Source organism: Cryptotermes secundus, unplaced genomic scaffold (genome assembly GCF_002891405.2).
Source record: "Cryptotermes secundus unplaced genomic scaffold, Csec_1.0 scaffold417, whole genome shotgun sequence".
In the NCBI taxonomy this organism is placed as follows: domain Eukaryota; kingdom Metazoa; phylum Arthropoda; class Insecta; order Blattodea; family Kalotermitidae; genus Cryptotermes; species Cryptotermes secundus.
The window spans coordinates 1297045-1311134 of NW_019739949.1; the positions used below are offsets into that span (position 1 = coordinate 1297045).

At 37.9% G+C, this 14090-nt stretch overlaps 2 protein-coding genes across 2 annotated transcripts in view; one reads left to right on the forward strand and one right to left on the reverse strand.

Annotated features, from left to right (window-relative positions):
- The first annotated feature begins 527 nt into the window (after positions 1-527).
- On the forward strand, positions 528-1580 carry LOC111872116 (general transcription factor II-I repeat domain-containing protein 2B). The gene has a single exon (XM_023865692.1). The coding sequence runs from the start codon at positions 528-530 to the stop codon at positions 1578-1580; it is 1053 nt and encodes a 350-aa protein (XP_023721460.1).
- A 9533-nt stretch (positions 1581-11113) lies between these two features.
- LOC111872106 (lon protease homolog 2, peroxisomal) overlaps positions 11114-14090 on the reverse strand; it is a 76047-nt gene continuing 73070 nt past the window's right edge. Inside the window, exon 15 of the mRNA XM_023865674.2 lies at positions 11114-11803. Within this exon, the coding sequence (XP_023721442.1) occupies positions 11684-11803 (120 nt within the window). The 3' untranslated portion in view covers positions 11114-11683. The remainder of the gene's footprint in view (positions 11804-14090) is intronic.

Genomic DNA, 14090 nt, shown 5'->3' on the forward strand with positions numbered 1-14090 from the left:
CCTACGTAAAAAACTGTCAGGTCAGCAAAGTATTTTTAAGAAAGTAAATAGTTCTCAGAAAGCAGCTACACATGCAGGTTATGTTGTAGCATACAATATTGCTAAAAGTAACAAAGCTCTCTCTGATGGGGAGTTTGTTAAACACTGCATGCTCAAAGTTTGTGATATTTTATGTCCTGACAAGACAAAGGATTTTGAAACTGTAAGCTTATCTCGAAAAACAGTGACTTCTAGAATCGAAGTCATAGTTAAAAACATATTATCACAGTTGGAATCAAGGATTGGTCAATTTAAATTCTGCTCCATTACTATGGATGAAAGCACTGATATAAATGATACTGCACAGTTGCTATTATTTATAAGGTGTTGACGAAAACTTCTCTATTACAGAGGAATTAGCAAGCATGCGGTCGTTAAAGGGAACTACAACAGGATCAGATATTTTTCATGAATTTCTGGAAGGCTTTTCATCTTTGAAAGTACCTATAACTAGCATATGCAGTATTACGACAGATGGAGCACAAAGTATGACAGAGACAAAATCTGGATTTGTTGGGATCTTTAATCAAGAATATCCCGAGAACAATGTTGTATTTCTGCATTGCGTCATACATCAAGACGCCCTGTGTAAATCTGCCTTGGATATGAAACCTGTGCTTGATGTCGTTGTGAAGCTTGTTAATGCCATTCGATCTCGAGGGCTTACTCACAGACAATTTCGAGAGTTTCTTGACTCCATGCAATCTGAATACTCTGATTTACTGTACTACTCGAAAGTAAGGTGGCTTAGCGCGGGACGCGTCTTCGAGCGAGTTTGGCAGCTGAAAGACGAAATAGTGTCATTCTTCCAAGAGAAACAGTGGTCTGTAGAATGTGAAATGCTGGAAGATACTGCATGGCTTTCGGACTTTGCATTTTTCACAGATCTTCTCTGCCACCTGAACAAGTTGAATGTCAAGATGCAAGGAAAAAATCAATTTATTGATGATATCTGGGGCCATATCAGAAGTTTTAAACTACAACTTGTTCTGTTTGCAGATCAGCTAGCTAAGAATGACTTGTCTCACTTCCCGAGGTTAAATTCAATAGCCCCAGTGATGAAGGACAAGCTTAGGAGCTACGAGGATAGCCTGAGAAGACTCCGTGGTGAATTTGAACGAAGATTTCAAGACTTCAGTGCCATTGAAAAAGACTTGGATGTTTTCAGTATGCCTTTTAATGTAGACTGTGAAACAGTGAAACCGGACTTGCAACTTGAATTAATTGAGTTGCAATGTAACACTCAACTCAAACAGTTGTTTCTCAATGTCCCAAAATTAGAGTTCTACAAGTCCTTGTCGAAATCCAGTTTCCCAAATCTGATATCTCATGCCCAGAAAGTCACTGCTATGTTTGCTTCATCCTATATATGTGAACAGGTGTTTTCTACAATGAAACTTCGAAAGAGTTGTATTAGAAACAGACTGACAGATGAGCATTTAACTTCACTTCTGAGAATCAGTGCATCCCAGTTCGAACCAGATTATGAGAAAATTTTGGAAATGCAGTCACAGTTTCATTTGTCACATTTTCCTTCATAATCTTTCAATCGTTAATTGGGCTTAGTATTACAAGAATTTTGTAAAATCTACCATTATTGTTTTTAATAAATTATATTGGCCCGCCTAAAGTTTTTTCTTTTTTCTTTGGCCCCCTCCTAAAAAAGTTTGCCCATCACTGTTTTAGACCATTCTGGATAGGAAAATTATCAGACAAATATTTACATACATGGACTTTACTATATGTTTCGTTTAAAGACATTCTAATCAGCATAATTAGTTTCATGGGTACCCCAAACTCATTTTTTCTCCAATATCTGACTAATGCAAACAATCTGCTCAGTAGTTGATCTATTATGTCAAAATCCACACTGATGATCCCCAATAATTTCATCTACATATGGACTTAACCTCGAGAGAAGAATATTAGATAAAATTTTGTATGAAGTTGATAGCAGTGATATTCCACGACAATTATTACAGTCAGCTTTATCACCCTTCTTGTGAGCTGGTACAATAATAGACTCCGTCCACTGATCAGGCAATTCTTCCTAATTCCAAAGAGAATTAATTAGCTTATGGATCTTGCAAAGTTATATTTCACCTCCTGCTGGAATATGATCACAACCTGGCAATTTATACCTTTTCAACTTTGCAACAGCAATTTCAAACTCAAAAGGACTAGAATCAGGTACTGACGGCTCTGCTGTGTGCATTTCTGTCTGCCTAACATCACTGACCCTATGTACATTCAATAACTGAGAGAAGTAGTTCTTCTACCTGTTCAAAATGTTGTGGGAATCTCCAAGCAGATCACCATTTTCACCCTTCACTAAGTTACTTCTAGGTTGAGGCCAGCCAACATTTTGAAAAGTAACACAAAAAGAGCCACAATCATGGTTCAGTAGTACTCCATATATTGGCAGGAAAGCGATCAAATAATGCATCGCCTGTAATCTCCAGCCAGCCCATCACAGACCCTGTTAGCCAGTTCCTTCAGGATTACAGCAGACATTTGTAGGCACAGGAGCAATTACAATAGACACAATTTACTTTGGGTTTTGTGAGAGGAGGGACTGACAGACTTATAAAAAAGAGTCAAAACTTGTGTGACTTTGCAACAGATATTTTCACTGAGAAAAATAATCATTGCATGGAGCAGGAGTACAAGGTGTAATAATAATAATAAAAAGGCCAGTTCAGATGCATCTACCCACTTTTCTTAGTTTACATTTCCTCTGTCAACATTTTTAAAAACGTCACATGCCACCACTGCATTTAATGCTACTACCAAAGCTGTAATCTGATGATTGTAGAGTACTTGAAAGGAGGAAAGAGAGTGGCTTTTAAACAGAACCACGTATGATTCACTATCTGTCTCTAAGGAATTTAATTTCATGACGTAGCTTCTTGAATAGAGAACTGGACTGGAGCTGTAGCAAAATCTGAATCAAAATTCTTTATTATGACAAAAATGTAGTAATTTTGGAAGGGAATACTCATATACTGAATAGTCTTGAAAGAGTTATATGAAACCTATCTATGCAAAATCTGGCTTGAATCATTCTGGTTCCTTCGCATGATTCTGCATTAAAATCCACTAACTTGGACAGTCTCCCATCAAGAGGCAAGAGCGTTGAAGTTATCCCAAGGGAGAACTCACTTTCACATGATTTTATTCACTAATTTGCATCAGTATTTTCATTCATTCATTGTTGGAGGAGGTGGGTTTCCCCATGCACTTAGACCAGTTATTGGTCCATTGTGCATCCCCCTTTAATTTCTACTGTCTCCATACCCTACCGGTACTGGTGCCCGTTATCAGCCCCTTTCTGCCAGCGAGGTCGGCCCTCATCTGGCAGTGGTACCTAATACTTTCCCCATCTACTGGAGGCATTGGAAACTACTTGGGCAGGAAAATTTGTCTAATTTAGCTCAGAGGTCTCCTAGAGACATGAGGTTCTTCTATGTGCCGTAAATCTACGACACGGGACCCACAGCTTAAAGTCCCTCCCGGAGGACTTGTGCCCTGAATTTTTCCGCCCTTAAAAATTCCACGACCTCCACCGGGTTTGAACCTGCGTACCTTGAGTCATGAGGTGGGAACGTTACCCCTAGACTACGGAGGCCGCTTAATTTGCATCAGTATGTTTTCTTTCATTTTCAACATAAATAAATATTTACTGATAGTCTGATTGTCCAAGTACCACAGTGTTCAGATCCACTCTTCTTTTCTCGATAACAGACCACTTTGCATTATCCAGAGTGAAAGGAACTGATCTATATTATGTAAGATTTGAGGCTTTCATGGCGGTGACTATGAAGAAAGCAGTCTTCTGGGATTTGGCACCGTGTATATGTGGTGTTAACCGACGTTTCGGAGGAACGTATCGCCTCCATCTTCAGGGTAGAAGAAAAAGTATAAGAAATCTGCAAGTGACAAGACCGTGAGAACGGTAAATTACCGTACTGCAATACTTGCACATCGCTTTAATAGCCATGGTTACTGCATGTTCACAGAAGTATGGGTGAAATTTCAGGATATCTCCCGGTCTTCTCTGTTAGGTCCACTGTAGGAAACAGACAGGAATTTCACATTTTTATACTACATGTACATTTTATAAGATGTAACTAAGTCCCTGTAGTAAGGCAGTAGTTCTCAAACAGTGCATAAAGGCACACTAGTATGCCATAAGAATAAGTCAAGCGTACTTTGTGGTACTGAAGAGAAGAATGATTATATAAAATTTAGTATGCCATTTGGATAAATTTTTTAAATTAATATTATCAACAAAACATCAAATTCCTGTTTTAAAATACAGGTTCCCTGATTTGCAATGGTAATTTGCTCTATGATGTGTGTTCACAAAGTAAAAATTCGTAAATCGAAAATATTCACATTACTCTACACATAAAAAGTCACCGATTCTGAGTCCCAGAAAATCCCCCAGTATTTGTAACATATGTTTTAATATTAAATAAGCATTAATATTGTGATATGTTGCACAATGACAGTATTACTAATTATTCTTATTGTTATAAATATAATTGTAGTAGTGTACATGTAGTTTCATTTTTACTCCCTGAAATAATTTAACTAAAATCTGTTTCCTCGTCACTCAGTTCAGTCATATTGAACTGTGTCCCAAGTCAAATTCAGTCTCCGTTTAGACATACTACATGGAACCAGTAGACAAAATAACACACACTTTACCACAGTAAGAAGTCCATACAGCTTACACAGATTCCTAACTAAGTAATATTTCTGGAACAACCTACAAGCTAATTTATTCAGCAACTTGACAGCAGGATGTGCAGTAAAACCGCAGTAAAACCCTTAAGACACCAGACAAAAAACGGGTCTGACTGCATGGAAGCAAACTGCTTACAGTTCACAGTGCATGGTATGTACCATTCAGACCTGGTCAGAACAAATCATGAGATGGCAGAAGAATTCAGGATCATATCCTAAAAGTACCATGTCTCTATTGACCTTCAGACAGCAGAAAAAAAAATCCTTGGCAAGCAGCCAAAGGTGGATCACCAATTACGGATACAATTTCAAGCAGCGGATTTTGTTGAATTCCCCAAGTAACCTCAACACAACAAATTTATAACAAAATAAACCAGTCTAATATCACTGTGTTACACTGGTTTTACTTAGTGACTGCTATCTACACACACTATGGTTCACTGTTACACATGCACTAGTGTTCTCAGTCTTCACTAGTCATATCCTGGAAACAGATTTATAACAGTCTCACTGTCATTGCAGCACACATGAAGTTTTCTTTTCACAACCTAATTCCTTTCTTGCCACCTCTTCTCAATTGTCTTCAACTGCCATTTCCAGGGACTCTCTCAATTATAAATCTAGTCAGAGTTACTTCACAAATGTCAGTTTACTGCCCATTATTTTGTCTTGGTGACAAGTCCCTTGAGAATCATGACCAGTATTTTTTTCAACTGGACACTTGTGGTCATAGTCCTTACTTAACATATTCCCTAATGGGAAGACAGGTCTGTCATTCACAACTGCTGCTGGCTCTTACCAGCACAGTCATTCTCAGATCTGAGTCCTGCACCACTCATGACTACATTGTACTGTCTCAGATTCAAGACTCTCCAACCTGGAGGGCCAGGTCCCCATACTTATATACAGCAGGAGCAGCGTGGCCTAGTTATACCCCCAGGCACTTGGTTCCCTTTTCATAACCTCCTACGACTCGGAGGGCTATGGTGAAGGCATTAGACTATGCCTCCACACGGGCTTCTGATTCGAGCTGCTTGAGATCCTCTGTATGTAGTGTCGGGGCAAAACCACAGAAAACACCGTTCATTCTCATATACTGTTTCCACGGGAATGTGTTTGCATCATGCAGCAACGGTTTGTTTACCAAGAATCTGCTGCCCTAACAACAGCGCTGTCACACTGTTTGGCCTCCGCTGGCTCCACTATTCTGGTGTCATGTCACAACATATATTTATATCCAGTTGTTACAATGTCAGTTTCCGTATTTCCTGTCATGTAAGTTAGATGATGATTTCTTCCAGGATTCGTTTTTGTTTTGTATTATATGTATTTATATTGCATGATGTGGGTGAATTGCTTATACGAGTATGTTATTACTGGGTTTATTACATATGTTTCTCCTTGATTTCCTTGTGCTGTCATAATTGAATTGTTCTGTAAATATGAGTGATTATTAACAAATCTACTGGGCTGAATGTTAATTATATCTTGTCAAACTTTAAAATTTTAACTTAATACCTATCTAGTGACAAGTGTTCATCTTGCTCTGTTCTTTATTCTATTTTTTAACTTATTTCTCTTTAGAGTGTGTTGTATATTTATTTATGTGAGGTTGTTAGTTCTCAAGTTGTCCCTGTTCATGGTTCAGTGTGGAATGACTTGTGTTTGTCATATTGGGTATGTAGCTTGAGTCTTGTGACATTGCGGGGGAGGGAGAAGGTGGTTGCATAATGCTAGGGGCGTGGTGTTGGAGACGGTTTTCTGAACGTGCATCATTATGATGGTTACAGTTTATTATAAGGTCAAATATGGGGTTATGTATCTGTGAAGGCATCATTCATCTGTAGCTTCTGCTACTCAAATCGTATATGTGAAAACATTTTAACAATTAATATTGCTATGGATCCATGATTTAAGAATACTGCCTGATGATGGTCCAAATGTGGATCGAAACATGTAGCAGTCACAAAATAAAACCAAAGTAACACAGTGATATTAGATTGGTTTAAATTTTATAAATTTTCTGTTCATGGACAAAACACCACATGATGACACACAACAGGATGCAAACAATAAAGATAACCTAACCTGTACTCAGTCATGACAGGATAGGTTAGGTAATGTGGTAAATTAAACAGAGAGAGAACAGCATAACAGAATATATCCTATTATTATGTTTGATAAAATTACAAAATGTATACACATATTTAACATATGTAATGTTAGCCAGAAAATCTATCGAACAGCTACTGAACACCTGTCATTTAATAACAGTTACATAAATACTTCACCTGCAACCCTCATCCCATGTGTTAATCCCAGTTTCTGTACCAGACACATAAACTCATGTATAGTATTTTACACCAGTATCTATAATCTCTAGTAAACAGAGAACAATCTACAAGCTTGTGGCTAACAGATAAAAGAAAGACCAGCTGGCAATAAAACTAAAATACATATGTTACATGATGTACCATACAAACAATTTTAATTCTTCTACATACGCAATAAAGCACAAAATATAAAAATTTCAAAGTAATCAAATCTGAAACATTTATTCACTGATTTGTAATGTGCAGAGCATGAGAAAGGTGGATTTGTAACAGCACACAGCATCCATATGTTGACCACTGGTTCAAACTGTAATGCTCTGCAATAATCATTCGTAATGTAGTCTCCTGGGTTATAACTAGGGACCAGATTTTAATGCAAATGCATATTTCTTTCTTGCAACCAGAAAGTATGCTCCTTTGGATATATGTACGAATTACTTAATTTCTTAAATTTTGGACATGATTTGATGGTGCTTATAAATGCATATTTTGCATGTATTATGAATAAGCATCATATTTTTGAAGATCTCTATTTATACTGCATATTTCCCTTTTAAAATGTTTATCATATATATTTTTTAATTTTATGTTTTTAATTATGGTCGTGTGTATACAATTTTTCTTTCCCGCGTTAGAATATGTTGCATATTTGACTCAACATTTCGTCATGATTCATGTTTCCAATGCAGTGCCCAGGATGGGACTTCCCCGATCCTTCTACTCGTAACTTGCCTCATCCGCGTATCATCAAAGTGGCCGCGAAGAGATTAGTTGGAAGCGTTCACTTGTAGCCGCTATCAATGTAATACGATTCAACCTCGATCCCTCTACTCGTAACTTGCCTCATCCGCGTACCATCAAAGTGGCCGCGAAGAGATTAGTCGGAAGCATTCACTTGTAGCCGCTATCAATGTAATACGATTCAACCTCAATCCCTGTACTCGTAACTTGCCTCATCCGCGTATCATCAAAGTGGCCGCAAAGAGATTAGTCAGAAGCGTTCACTTGTAGCCGCTATCAATGTAATACTATTCAACCGATAAGGGACTTCACTTATTTATTTCCGAAGTCTCCATGAGGTTCGTTACGCTTCTTCATTTGAAGCTGGGGCCATTCACATTAGTGGTGACTAGTGTGTAGTTAAGTCTGTTTAGCGTTCTGTAGTCATGCTGAAAGTGAAAGTAAGTCAGAAAACTAAATTACAGATGTATCAGCGGCAGTTTGAAGGGGAGATGATAAGTACGTATAACGAAATTCTTTATTGCCGAGTGTGTGAGAAAACATTTGGTTGTGAAAAACGCTTTCAAGTGCTTCAGCATTTGAACACTAATATACACAAAGAGAATATTAAAATTAAATCCACGAAAAGTGCTCCTGTTCAAAAATTGCATAGTGAATTTTCTAATAATAGTTTTTCACAGTTTTCCTTTGATTTATGCGAAGCCTTTTTAGCGGCAGATATTCCGCTGTGGAAACTAATTAATCCTACTCTGAGAAACTTCATAGAGAAGTATACACAGTGCAAAGTGCCGGATGAATCTACTGTGCGCAAAAATTACGTGAAGCAGTGTTACGATCTTACAATTGAAAGCATTAGAGATAAGATTCAAGATAATTTTGTGTGGGTATCAATCGACGAAACACAAGATTGTGAGGGACGGTTTATTGCAAATTGTATAGTTGGATCCCTTAACAAGAATAAACAATCTACCCCATATCTTCTTGCGGTAGTGCAATTTAAAACCACAAATAGCTCTGCAGTTTCCGGATTTTTTATCAATTCAATGAACTTACTATGGCCGAATGGCATTCAGTATGAGCGCGTATTGCTCTTTGTGACTGATGCTGCAAGTTATATAATGAAAGCCGGTACTGCTCTTAAAGTTATATTTCCAAATATGACACATTTGACTTGCCTTGCCCATGGGTTGCACCGTGTTGCAGAAACAATTCATGCAAATTTTCCGCTTGTTGACAAGTTGGTGTCTTCTGTGAAGAAGGTATTTGTTAAAGCGCCATACAGAAAAGAAGCCTTCAAAGCAGTAGCACCAAGCGTTTCACTTCCGCCAGAACCAATTTTAACGCGCTGGAGCACGTGGCTGTGTGAAGTGAGTTATTATACCGAACATTTAGAAACAGTTAGGAATGTCGTGAATACATTTGATCCCGAAAGTGCAGCATCAATTCAAATTGCCCAAGAAGTACTAAAAAACGCAGAACTAGAAACTAATCTTTCCTATATATCTGCTCACTTCTCTGATCTTCCATCCGCCATTTCCTCACTGGAAGCAAGCAACAGCAATACTACTTTGTATCAGCCGTTAAGCTTGTTCAAAACCAGTTTCCAAATTGAATTTTGTTCCTGGAAGTGTCGGTGAAGTAGTAAAGGAAAAAGTACACAGCATTCTTTAAAAAAATCCAGGATATGAAGAAATTTGTGAAATTGAAGAAACTTTAGCCGGTTAACGTACTGAACTGCCAAGTAAAAGATTACTAACAGTGGATCAAATAGCGGCTTTTGTACATGCGCCCCTAAGTTCCTGTGAGGTGGAAAGAAGTTTTTCCCACTATAAGGACATCTTACGAGACAATAGGAGGCGACTAACTATGGAAAACCTAGAACATTTAGTAATTGTGAGCTGCAACAGAAGAGAAGTTGAAAGTTCGGAGAGCTAACTGTGAGTACCATTGGTTTTTTTTAAATTTGTAATGAAATATGTTGGCTTTGTTGCATGATTTGTATTTAAGTATAGCTTTTTATTGCAAGTGAATCATTCAGTGATTACATAAAATGAACTTAAATATTGATTTGTTAGTCTTAAAATAATGAAAAATCAATTTTAATATTTGGTATAAATTTTTATGTGCATATTTTAATGCATATTTCGGAAGTTTTTATTGCATAAATGCATACATATTTAAGGGATTATTAGGGCATAAAAATCCGGTCCCTAGTTATGACACTGTGCTGCAGAGTGGTAGGTCAGTGTCAATGTCTCAGAAGAACTTGCTGCCTCCACCTGCATTTCTACCCTAAAGTAAATGTTCCTTCCTCCTGTACTTCTTAAATCCTTCCCAAAGATGACCCTGCTGTTTCCTAGTCTCTTTCTTTTACTTCTCCCTGTATCATTTACTTTTCATCCAATTCTTCTCTGTTTGAATTTGTATTTGTTATTTCAATTTATTCCCCTTTTAAGGATCACTCATTCCAACCATGTTTCATTCTCTCTGTATCTCTTCCTTTTAGTTTTCCTTACACCTACTTTTCTTACTTTACGCACAATTTTCTTTGTTACTCATTTTTCTTCCTTTAACTTTCTTTGATTTTCTTTCTCCCCTGGCATTTACTCCTACACCGCAGCTCTTTTAAAAGCCACTTATTGCTATTTGTTTGCTCTCAGCTCTGAAGATGGAAGCAGAAAGTTCCTCTGAAATGTTGGTATGCACCTACCAAACTACATGACATCATATTTCAGAAGACCATAAGCTTGGATGACTGTTATGTACATACAAGCACAAAAACAAAGCACTTCATGTGCTATTCAAGACAACATATTGTCTTTTTAAAAATAATCTAACACTTTCAAGGTAAGTTTAGTGTCCCATAAAGAAAATAAACAGAGGCATATGGAAATTCAAAATACATTATTTCACATGTTGCATTGTTGTCGCCTCAGGGACAATTTGGTAAGATCTATTCTTATGCTTTAAGGAACTATCTACATCAAACTAAGCACCAAGATTCAATGTATCAGTATCACATATTGCTCTATGTAGTATCTGTCCTTACAAGAAATAAACCTTAATCTCTAACCAAACTTTCCTTCTTCTAATTAACATTGCCTGTAATCAGAATTATTGGGTTTCAGACTTCATCCATCAGCCGGTATTCTAAAAAGTAGAAAAACACAACGTTTCAGAAACTGGATCTGTTTCCATCCTCAGATTGGGGGGGGGGAGACACCTACTCTGTTGGGTTCCTAACGAACAGCTAACCTCAATCACGGAAACAGACACAGTTTCTGAAACATCAAGTTTTCTAGTTTCTAGAATACTGGACAATGGATAAGGTCAGAATCAGAATCACTTAGAATTTAATCATCTGCAGTGTTCCACCATGCAGTCTAGGGAATAAGTACCAACATTTCACACGATCATATTGGGACACCTTCATGCTAGAAGAAGACTTCCACCACGAAGATATAGGCAGCAGATTGCCCCAAAATGTTTGTACCTATATACTAGACCAGCATTTCTCAACCAGTGAGACATAATGGTTAGCTTGGTGGGATGTGATGCCTTCAAAGTATTAATGTCCCTTAGTGATTAATATAACATTAAAAAGTGCATAATTGTAAAAATACACTTCTTGCCAAAAAAAGAAGCTTTATTTTTGCTGTGGTGGGACTATGGTTGTTTGACAAAACAACAACTGGGAAACAAGGTAAATAAGATATTAGACTGTATTAGACCATATGGTATCTCAAATCAGAAGACCATAATCTCATACGTCTATGAGAACTTCAAATTTCCTTACACTAAACTGCTCACAGCTACATCTAAAGTTTGCTTATGACTGAACCCATGTCTTGTGGGCTGGCAACTGTCGGGAAGCCACCAGTGAATGCAGCCTGCAGCACTTCATCCATGTGACTCACAAGCACAAATGTAAGATCTTTCTGCAATGAGATACATCCTCTCATGAAATTAGGAATGACAGCATGGAAAACACAAAGTTTCTAAACGCAATGGACCTTTACGTTTGCTCATCACACATATAAATGATTTGCTAACAGACATTATAAAAAAAAACCAGAGACAGGAGACATGGAAAAGATAAAATGTAGGAATATGCAATAAATAAAGAAAAATGAATGTACAAAATGCCTGAAGATGGCCTTTATAACCAAAACATGTAGCTGATCAAGAATATATAACTAATATTATGTACTGTTTTGCATTGATGGACCTACCCATAACAGAAGAATTTTTTTTTAATTCACTTAGTGGGGGGTGGTAAGATTTGTGGTGGATAAAGTGGCCCTGGGGCAGGTTTTCTCCAAGTACTTCGGTTTCCCCTGCCAATCTTCATTCCACCAATTGATCCACAATCACCCTCACCTATCATCTTGGGTTGGTACAATAGGCCAGAAGTGGCCCCACTAGCAATAAAAAAAATAGTGGGGGGTGGAGTCCAACTGGGTCCACTCGGCACAGCGGCCACTGATTGGCCTACTGTAGCCTGCCATGGGTGATTATGATGATGGAGAATTTGGAGGAATGTAGATTGGCAGGGGAAACTGAAGTACCCAGAGAAAACCCGCCCCAGCGCCATTCTGTCCACCACAAATCCCACTTGACCAGACCCAGGATCGAACTCCTGGCCACTACAGTGGGAAGCCAGCGACTAACCGTTTGGGATATGGTGCGGCCTTATAACTGAAGAAAGTGAAGAGTAGAGACAAACAGGACTATATAAGAAATGCAGGCAAATATTACTAATTCGACAGGGATGTAATTCGGAAATGGAGAATGTTAAGGACAGAAAAATGTTAAAAATTATTACAGGACCATTTTCATGTACATTTCCCAACATTTTATGGAACCTGAAGGTTTATTACCGTGTTCACAAGAGCCCTCCACAGGTCCCTATCCTGAGCCAGATCAATCCAATCCATCCCATCTCTCTAAGATCTATCTTAATATTGTCCACCCACATGTGTCTTGGTCTTCCTAGTGGTCTCTTTCCGTCTGGCATTCCAACCAATATCCCATATGCATTCCTCTTCGCCCCATTCATGCTACATGCCCTGCCCACCTCATCCTCCTTGACTTGATCATTCTAATTATACTTGGAGAAGAGTACAACTTATGAAGCTCCTCATTATGCAGTTTTCTCCAACCTCCTGTCACTTCATCCCTCTTCCGTCCAGATATTCTCAACACCCTGTTCTCAAACACCCTCGGTCTATTTTCCTCCTCCCTTAATGTCAGAGACCAAGTTTCACACCCATACAGAAGCACTGGCAAAATCATAGTTTTGTATATTCTAATTTTTATGTTTCTGGACAGCAGACAAGACAAAAGGTTCTGGACTGAATGGTAGCAAACATTACCCGAGTTCAGTCTCCTCTTAATTTCCTCCTGAAACAGGTTTTGATTTGTTATCGTCGTTCCCAAATATCTGAACTGTGCCACATTTTCAAAACTTCTTCCCATCTTTATGTCATGATTCTGCCCCGCATTTTGGTGACAAGACAGCAACATATACTTAGTTTTCTCTGTTTACTTCTAGACCAACCCCCTTACTTGCATCAATTAAAGTTTGTGTGTTTCCCATTATGGTATCTACATTATCACCCAGTAGGTTCACATCATCGGCATAGACCAACAGCTGACGTGTCCCGTTTAATTTCAGTCCCACCTGGTTTCCCTGGACCTTCCTAATGGCATATTCTAAAGCAAAGTTGAAAAGGAGTGGCGATAAAGCATCTTGTCTTAGACCATTTTGGATAGGAAATTTATCAGACAACTGTTTACCTATATGGACTTTACAATAAGTTTCATTTAAACACATTTTAATCAGCTTAACTAGTTTCATGGGTATCGCAAACTCTATCAGAATATTATACAATACTTCCCTCTTACCTGAATCATAGGCTTTCTTGAAGTCTACAGATAGCTGATGTACTGTCTCATCATACTCCCATTTTTTCTCCAATATCTGACTAATGCAAAAGATCTGATCTGTAGTTGATCTGCTACGTCGAAACCCACAATGATGATACCAAATATAATTTCATCTATATATGGACGTAACCTTGATTGAAGAATATTGGATAAAATTTTGTATGAAGTTGATAGCAGTGATATTCCCCGATAATTTTTCCTTATACCAAATAGAATTACCTTATGGGTCTCAGGACATAATATTTTGCCTCCTGCTTGAACAAGTTCTGCAGAATT

Bases quoted from the DNA above. Each gene is read 5' to 3' on its own strand.
- LOC111872116 (XM_023865692.1), top strand. From the start codon at position 528: ATGACAGAGACAAAATCTGGATTTGTTGGGATCTTTAATCAAGAATAT.